The sequence below is a fragment of the Corvus kubaryi genome, unplaced genomic scaffold (assembly GCF_017639235.1).
Source record: "Corvus kubaryi isolate FWS band 111438036 unplaced genomic scaffold, C.kubaryi_AGA036_p1.0 37394, whole genome shotgun sequence".
In the NCBI taxonomy this organism is placed as follows: Eukaryota; Metazoa; Chordata; class Aves; order Passeriformes; family Corvidae; genus Corvus; species Corvus kubaryi.
The window spans coordinates 3,324,737-3,333,975 of NW_024581133.1; the positions used below are offsets into that span (position 1 = coordinate 3,324,737).

The following is a 9,239-nucleotide window of genomic DNA, read 5'->3' on the forward strand; positions in this document are numbered from 1 at the left end:
TGTGTAAAACCTCTGCCTGCCCCCCAACCCCAGCATGTGTGCCCCACGGGGTCTAACCCACCTCCACCCCAAATGAGGAACATATGGAGCACCATGAATGGCAGAAACAAGACTTTGCTTTGAACTACATTCCTCCTATCAAAGGGTCCTCTGTCTTGCCTTCTTCTTCTCCATTCCTCTGGGTAATCACGAGGAAAGAACCGAACATTCGGAAAAGCCTCCTGGGGACAAATTCATTGCTAGTGTAACTCTGCTGAAGTTAATGGTGTTGCACCTTGGATTAAAATGGCACCATAATATTAAAAACCAGAGACAGCATACTACCCTGTAATTACTGTCTAAGAGAGAAAAAAATAATAAAAATGATTCATTCTTATAGACCCCAAAGGGCACAGCTGGCTTAGTCAGTTTTAAAGGCGAAAATAAAAGAAGGCAGCTAGAATGTAGTGATTTTTAGTTTGTATATATGTATATAAATATATAAAAATGACAGTCAGATTTTAATAAAAATATGCTAGAAATATAGTTTAATGTGACTGTGGATTTTAAAAGACAGACAACAGAAGTAGCTCTTAGGAAAATTAAAGGCCTTCTTTCATACTGGCATAAATTAGGAATAAATTCCTTCTAATCAAGCATTACACTGTTGTAAGCTTAATGCAAAGGAATTGGGCCCCACGGCACCAAAATTGTTATTCTGTAACACAATCGAGCACCAGGAATTGCATTTTCCCCTTTTTAAAAAAGGACAATGTTATTTTTTTAGCCAGTTAACATTTAAAGGTCATTGTTACGGGAAGGAAGCATTTCTTGTATTAAGTTTAGTGAAGTTGTTAGAAACACACAGTCTGTTCCTTTATGGACTTCACTTTACAACACCATATGGAGGTGTGTGGAAGACACTCTGAAGCTCAGTGATACCGTACAGTATAACAGCAAAGGCAAAGCAGAGATCTGACAGAAGAGCTGCACGGGCTTCAGAGGCATTTGTCAGCAGCAGCTGTTGTATCTCCGTCTTACTTGTTATTGAAGTGAGGTTCATCTAGGCAATAATCCTTTCCAGCCAAAGGAATAAAACCCCATGATGACAACTCATCTTCTGAGCACAGGAGGTCCTAGAGAAAGAGCACAACCCCCAATATTTCTGCAGATTGGCTAAAGAGTATCTCTGCTTACCTATCTCTCAGTGCAATGAACGATTGAGCAAACACTTGGAGCTCATTATCGCTCAGATGTCCCCTGGTGGTCTTACAGCCTCTCGTGCCCACAGAAACACAGCTTTCCTTTATGTGTAATCAATAACAAGGCTGCCACGCATGCCCTTTGTACCTGCTGTAGCCAGAACACAAAGTCTTGCTCTCCCTAGCTGTGCCAGACATCACCATTTCCTAGAATAAATTACCTGGGGAAATCAGGTTTCGTTGTACAAACAAACCAGGCTTTCAGTTACACAGTAACTGAGACATTTAAAAAGAACGGGGGGAGAGGGAAATTGGCTGGCAGGAAACCACCCAGTAGTTTCAGCAAACTAAGGAAAAAATCAGAGTTTTGAAGAGAAATTGTCACCAAAACATCTTCTGATATATTACTCTGTTATTAAAAATCCCCAGTAGGATCCATAACCATCTATGGAGGTTTTGCTGCTTATTCGTTTGTAGACAAATATTCCCTCAATCTGACAGGCCCCAATTACAAGTGATGTTAGTTTCTTAGCTGATTTCTCAAAGTAGATATCAACACTAAAGAATTCCTCCTGTTTAAAGATACAGAAATGCACAAAACATTATGTAGTTCTCCTTTTCTCTTGCTACTCAGAGAGACACATGCTGACTTTTCGTTTAAAGTGTGACAGCTGTCAAGCTCCACTGAGACAGAGCAATGAACACAGTCTTAAAGAAACAGAAAATTGCAAAATATATAAGATTTTAAACAAATAAAATTTGAACAATATTTTCCTTTTGCCCCTTGGTTCTGGCTGGTTATCCTGTAGAGCAGATTTACCTCCTTTCCCAAGAACTGTCTGTAATAAGAAGGGCTAGAAATTAATTTTCAAATGAAAGTTGAGTATAATGAAAATACATGAGTCCAGAAGCTGGGGATGTAGGCAAAATATCAAATACAAAGTCCTGTGACAGAACAGCAAGAGTTATCAAGGCTAAATAGCTATAAAAACCACTGTCATTTTCCATTGTTTCAAGGCAAACAAGACTTAGCTAGTTTTAGCACATACTCCTTTGTTCAGCCAGGAAGATCCATTCTACAAAAGCTTAATTAATTTCCAATAGGCTACAAGGAAAAAGTCTTAGTTTAAAATTTAGAAGATAAGACTTAATCTAACAGCACATTATTTAACATAATGAAATCCACAGGAAAAAAGCAAACCCTTCGAGGCTTTATCACACTGCAGTAGACTTCAGAGATGCTGATTATGAGATGGTGTTCACACAAAAACAACACATTAATTACTCAGAGAGCCTTGAAGTGAGCAGAAAGATTGCAAGAGTGGATTATCAATTTCTCTGTCTTGACAACACTTGGAGCTTGACCTTTTAAGTACTCAGGCACCTAGTCTGTAGGTATGTGCTATGTGAGGCATTTAGTGGGTGTTGAAAGGTCTACCCAGTGACAACACTAATTTTTGAGTGCCTTTATTCCTTTAAAAATCATCTGTCATTTGGGGTTTTTTATATGCAGTTTGAATTTCAGAATAACATCTGTAAGAGATCTTAGGATATTGCCTGGATCATGACCTCCTTCTTGATGTTATAACCCAAAGCAGGCATAAATACATGTAATGAAAAAGAACAAAAGCAAAAGCATAATGTATACATATATACTGTATGTAATTGTTTGCCATTCCCTGCAAGGGTTTTTGTATGCAAAATATGCTGATGAGAGCACCTTACCAAAACTGTAATTTCTGAAGGATACTGCTTATAAGGATTACAGGGGGCCCATGCCTTCAACAGAACTTATATATAATGTCTAAATTATGTACATGCTTAACTGTATGGATGACTTGAGTCTATAATTAAAAGTTTAATATTAAGTTTGATCTTTTAATGAAAACTGCCACCCATGAAACAGCAGACTAGAGCCTCAAAAATAAAGAAGTGTGTACCTTTTATTAAGAATCATCTCATTAACTTTATGCATGAAATCCTCTGTAGACACACCTGAAACTGCAATATCCAGTGATCAAAATGAAACATGTCTGGAGAAGAAATAAAATCCTACTTACTTCTGCCCATTACAAAAGGGCAGTCGGTAGGAGAGGGATTATATGGGGAAAACTTAAGCAAAAAGATATTATTTTTTAGCCTCAATGACAATTTGTTTGGCTTAGAACTAGCTATCCAGGCTACGGTGTTTGCATTATGCTGTTTGGATTGAGGTCATCGTTTCCTATTCTGCAAGTGACAATACACACCTGCTGTAGGTCACACAGGAGAGTAGATTGTAATTATTGCTGTTTATATCAAACAAAGGGCACTTATTCTGTTCTAATATTTTTGGAGAATTGGATGCTGCTATTGCTGTTGCTGGGCTATTTTGTTTCAAGTGATCTACCTGATTATCAGTCTCTATGCTTTGCTAGTGCCTGCGAGCAATAGAATCTCTAGCAGAGCTTGTAAAAAAACATTGCTTTCTGAAGGGTCCTATAAAAAACCCATTTCTTATACACAGCACTAGAGACCATTTAAAAAACATTGGCTTAAGTGTTGTGGAAATTAGTCAGCACTGCAAAGACTTCGGCGCTGTGGGAACAAGGCAAACTGGGGACCAGGGACACCGACACCATTTCTGCTGCGGGAAGGTCTCGATGCCACCACTCCTAACCTCGCCCGTGCTGCAGGTGACAAGCCTGAAGTTCTGAGGCTCACACATAACTTTACCTGTTTTAAGGGTGACAAGACTGACCGCGATCTACAGCACCAGCTGGGAGCGCAAATGTGTTGCTGGAGCAGGCGCCTACACAGAATTATTTTGGTTTTCACGGAATTATTTACCTGCCAAAAATCTTCACGTCATCTTACCTTCCTCACGTAGCAGTCAACACATCCCTAAGCTTTTTTATACCAGAAATACACTTAAATGGCATTACAGAGAGCCACAGGCGCCACGCTCACTTCACCTTTTTCATTTGCACCCTTCTGTTAAAACCCAGACGTTCCAGGCGTCGCCTCCTCAAAGCCCGCGTGGCAGCGAAGGGAGGCGCCACACAAACCTCAATACTATCCCTGCCACGCGCTTTGTATCCAACCCTAACCCGGGGGAATCGCTTGTTCCACCCCTGCCCACCCCGGGGTGCCCTGTCCCTCCCCGGTATCCCCTGTCTCGCCCCACTGTCCCCTGTCCCGCTCCGCTGTGTCCCCGTCCCGCCCCGCTGTCCCTGTCCCGCCCCACTGTCCCCTGTCCCGCCCCGGTATCCCCTGTCCCGCCCCGGTGTGCCCCGTCCCGCCCCGGCATCCCCTGTCCCGCCCCACTGTCCCCTGTCCCGCCCCGGTGTGCCGTGTCCCGCTCCGCTGTGCCCCGTCCCGCCCCGGTATCCCCCGTCCCGCCCCGGTGTGCCCCGTCCCGCCCCGGCGCGGGAAGCGGCGGGGCCCGGCCCGGAAGAGGCGGGATCGCAGCGGCGGCTCCGGCGGCTGAGGCGCGGTGAGGGGCGGCGGGGCGGCTGGGGGGGAGGGAGGCTGTGAGGGAGGAGGGAGCGGGAGCGACCCCCGCGGCCCCCCCCTCAGCTCTGCCCGGCCCGCTGTGAGGGGAGAGGCCTCCGGCAGAGCCCTCCTGGGGGAGCCGGCCCCCTCCGTCGCTCTCTGCTTGGCCTTGGGTGCAGGACGGTGCCGGGTGCCCCCGGTCCCGGCCCCCGCGGGATGAATGTGATATTAACGGGATAGACCGTGAGGGGAGCAGCTCCAGCTGCTCAGGAGGAGCTGTAGCGGCGGGTCCCCAGGGCAGTGCTACCCCCGCCGCTCTCACCCCGACTGCCCTAGACTTGAGGAGCGAAGTTCCTTGGAGATAGCTCGTAATAAAAACTAACGAGGTTAGCTCCGGGCAGAGGAAAGGAGGATGCATCCTGCAGGAATTACTCCACCTGCCTCAGGGAGGTGTGCGCTGCGTCATTGGCGGGGGGAAGGCTGCGCAGGGGCTCTGGAGGCAGCAGACACCGCCTGTCTGGGGCTGCTGAAGGGGAATTGGGGCCACAGGAGCACGGCACGGATTCCCCGGGAAAGGCCTTAGGCCCGGTCTGCTCATGGGTACAGCAGACAGAAGCCCCAAACTGGGCTTGGCCATTGAGGGTGTATATTTTAGCTCTTGTGTTCCTGCCAGCAAATCCAGAGACAGCAGAAGAGCTTATTCTGGAAGTGCAGAGCCAGATACCATAAATGCTGTAAATTACATGGGGCTTGTTAAAACAGTGGGCTTAGAGCCTTTCTCAGTATTTGCTATTACGACCAGATTTTGCTGATGTAAAGTCCCAGATAACACCAACATCTGACTGGGAAATGCATATATACAAAAACAAGGAAACTAAAGCCTTAAACACAAATCCCATCAGACAGGCATATTGTGAGGTAATTTAGCATCCTCTTAGGTGCTGACCTTTCCCTAAATCAAGTTATTAACACATACATTACTGTGAATAAATTTGTTTATTTTGCCTGTCTTGCTGGTTATGTGTATTTGTAGGCTTTGCATGATCTTCTACCTTAGCAAACTTTTCAAGTTGACTGTAGGAATGTTTTTCCTGCTAAAAGTGGATCAGGAGTAGATGGGGAGCATGTTCTGAAGTATTTTTTTCTGTGAAACATCTGTGTTGTCTTCCCAAAACCCAAGAGCTGTGTTAATCTGAGTGTAACTTTTCTTTGTCCTTCATTTTCACTATGTGGATTTTGGTGGCTATTACAATGACAGGCTTCATACCTTGCTAAAGCCACTTTTATTGTGTTTGTGTTTAAAGTTTTCAGAATGACTTCCTTGGCTGACATGCCCCCGAATTATGAAATGATGTTTGCTCATCGATTCACATCAGATGATGAAGAATACCAGGAATATCTAAAACGCCCTGCAGATCCCCCTCCTATAGTTGAAGAATGGAGAAACAGATCTGGTGGCAACCAGAGAAACAGAGATCGGTACTGATTTTTCTTTTTAATCGTGGTCATTTCACAAATACAGTTAAATGATCATTTTTTCAGAAGAAATATAGGAGTCTGTTCTGTTCATAGAAGTTATTTCCTTGTTACCTCATAGATAACTATGTTTAAGAGAAATATAGTCTTCTCTGAAAAGTAATGAGGTTTTACATTTTCTGTGTATTGAGTGGCAAAGTTTTTACATTGTGTATAAAAGTACTAAATTACTTGCTTTTTAGTAAAGAATGAGCTGGAACCACTGAACCCATTGCCCTGGGGTTTGTTCCTGCTCAGCCAGGACTATTTTTCCAGAGGGGAAAGATGAGATTTTTGCAAAACTAAGCACCCTGTCTTATGTTGGATGATAACTGGCAGGAAGGTGTGCAAAAGAACAAGCTAATAGTGTGATTATCTGCTCTAGCTGTCCAGAAAACATTTCATTTGTAAGCTAAATATTTGCCATACTTTTTAAGATTAGGCTGTATTTCTTTTATTCAGTAGAAGTGACTGTAAAATCAATCATCCAATCTGTGTGGCAAGTACAGTGTTACCTGCCAGAGCAAATGACTTTGAATTATTTCTTTAAGATACAATTGCAGCTTTTTACTGAATTTTGGACAGATTTTTGAGTGACTGAAAAACAACAATTACAGCATATAGTACATTTGGGAATACTAACATCAGCCTTTAATATAAAGTAGTTAAACTCAGTCCAGCCAGGAATTGGGAAGACTCCTTAGCTAAATATCTAAATAGGATTTCTGCCTTATCTGAAGAAAAGGAGGACAACATTCTAACTTCTTCTCACTTGAGAAGCTTGTCATTAAGTTAAACACAGGATCACAGATTAAAAAAAGGTGACTGTTTAAGACATTCTTAAAAACTCTGTGGCTCTTTGAACTGATGAACTCTTACACCTACACTATGGTCACAAAGTGAACTTTATGCAAATGTCGTTTGTCTACACCACACCATTTCCAAACAAAATGACTATGAGGCAGCTCAAGCGTTGATGGGAATTGAGATAGAGCTGAAAAGACAAAATTTAGATTGAACAATGGCTAAATACCACTGATAAGGTACTGTGTCTTGAGTGTGGGAATCTGCAGGAGAGAGACTGTGGTAGCAGTATTTTAGTATGTGTTTTAGGGAATATACAAATTCCAGGACTCATTGCTGTTAGGTGGCTGTAACTGTACCTAAGCCTGCTTTGCCAAAGCTTTCAACCACGAAGCCACTGGATGGGACCTGGCTTCAATGCACTACGGATGTGCCTTGGGGTTGTTTTTTAGATTTATGGTCTGGAGTCTCTGTTCAAACTTCCAGTGGTTCACCTAATGCCTGGGAATAGTTTGTGTAAGGAAACAGACTGTCCTTCGTAGCTTAGCAACTAGTGTGTTGGGTGAGAAATTCATGAGTGATCTCAGATGACTGTAGATATGTTGTGATGAGTTTGTCATACAAACATACAAATACTTGAGTGTATTAAGAGTTACATGACCGTTTTCATGAAAACTGCCAAATACAACAATTCATTATCAATCATCTTTTTAGACTTGATGATTTATGTCAGACTTTGATGTATCTCCTCACTGCAGGTTTCAAGATGGCAGATATTTTAGAGGGGACAGATACAACTGGCAAAGTGACTACAGATCTAATCAGAGGCCAGAAAGAGGTTGGGGTAACAACTACCAGCAGCACAGGCAAGGACAATCCTACTCATCCCACTACGGACAATATGGCTACAACTCCTACAACCCAGGGCCTCGTTACCATCCCTACTGACATCCTCGTGGGTTGAACGTCCAGTGATGCTATGTAACAAATTCAGTTAGCTTTTAGTTCTCTTATTTTCTCCACAGTTTTGTAGATAACTGAAGAATCAGTGTAACAGTCCATTGCTGTTTTTCTGTAGCGTGAAATGAAAAAGGGAACTCCTTTTATGAACAATAAAAGCATATTATGTGGAGTGTGTTTGGAGTCTGTAGATTTTAGATTAAATTTCTGTCTCATTCTTTTTTCTGAATATGTACTAGTACGTCTTTTCTTCCATCACTGAGATTTCTCTCTGTTACATTTTAGAAACCAAAACAGGTGAGGGGAGGATAGCTGTGGTTTGTATGCAGCCTGTAGCAGTGGCGCCTTAAGATAGCTCTTTTTGAAAATAACATACCGTGTCTTTCTGTGGAGAGAATTTCAGAATTCCTTAGTCTGGCTTTTGACAGTGAGAAAAGCTCAGTTTGGTTTGAATTTCAGATGCCTTAAAACTGAGAAGAGAGATCCTATTACTGAAATATTTTATGGGGTCGGCATAGTGTCTGTTGACTCAATGGCTTCAATGCATTTGCAGAGTTCCTTTTAAAAAGTGGTCTAAAAGTTGGATAAAAAATAAGTAATTAGATAGATATCTTCTTGTAGCAGTTCAGTGATACATAACTTTTACCTGAGAAGTAATATCAAACTTAGATTAATTAATCTGTGTCATTTTCAAATAAATTTGGTGTGTGCGTAACAAATTTTGGAATTCCCATTTCAGTAAAGCTGTAAAACTTCGACGCTACTGTAGTTTGTATGAAATACTTTGTGTATGTTATAGAAGAAAAGAACTATGGTCAGTACTGGTCTGTACTTTCTTCTGTGTGGGAAAGTAGCATAAACAGTGCAGAGTGTTACTCAGTTCTTAGAATTTAAGATTTATGGGTTTTTTTAAGTATTCACACAATAAAAGTAGAGCTCACATGTAAGGATGTTTCTGAGTATTTCTGAAACCTGCTTTTGAGACCTTCAGGATTGCAGCATTTTCTTCTCAGCCAACAGCTGAACAAGGAGCTGGACTGACGGGTAAGTGCTAGTACTGGACAGCTGTGGGCTTAAGTTAGCAGAATGGCCTACTCAACAGCAATCAGAAGGATGAGACACGCTGTAATTAATTAGAAGTCTGGAGTGTTAATCCACTATCTGCATTCTGTTCTAATAGGGTCAGAGTTCTCTGTTTACCCATTTACGTGATCAGCTAATTTGTATCAAGGGAGCAGTGCGTGTCTTTGTACTTGACATTTTCTTCAGCTGCTGTGCAGAAACAGGGCCCCATCCCTGCAGATT

The 9,239-nt window shown here is 42.5% G+C and overlaps 1 protein-coding gene across 2 annotated transcripts; it reads left to right on the forward strand.

The window, feature by feature from the left end:
• Nucleotides 1-4,593: 4,593 nt before the first annotated feature.
• Nucleotides 4,594-8,881, forward strand: RAMAC (RNA guanine-7 methyltransferase activating subunit). Of its 2 annotated transcripts, none has more exons than XM_042039540.1 (3): nt 4,594-4,656; nt 5,960-6,134; nt 7,733-8,881. In XM_042039540.1, the coding sequence occupies exons 2-3, from the start codon at nt 5,968-5,970 to the stop codon at nt 7,920-7,922; spliced, it is 357 nt and encodes a 118-aa protein (XP_041895474.1). In that variant the 5' UTR covers nt 4,594-4,656; nt 5,960-5,967; the 3' UTR covers nt 7,923-8,881. The 2 variants fall into 2 exon arrangements, with proteins under 2 accessions (XP_041895474.1, XP_041895475.1); XM_042039541.1 differs by lacking the exon at nt 4,594-4,656 and adding an exon at nt 5,083-5,105.
• The last annotated feature ends 358 nt before the right edge of the window (nt 8,882-9,239 follow it).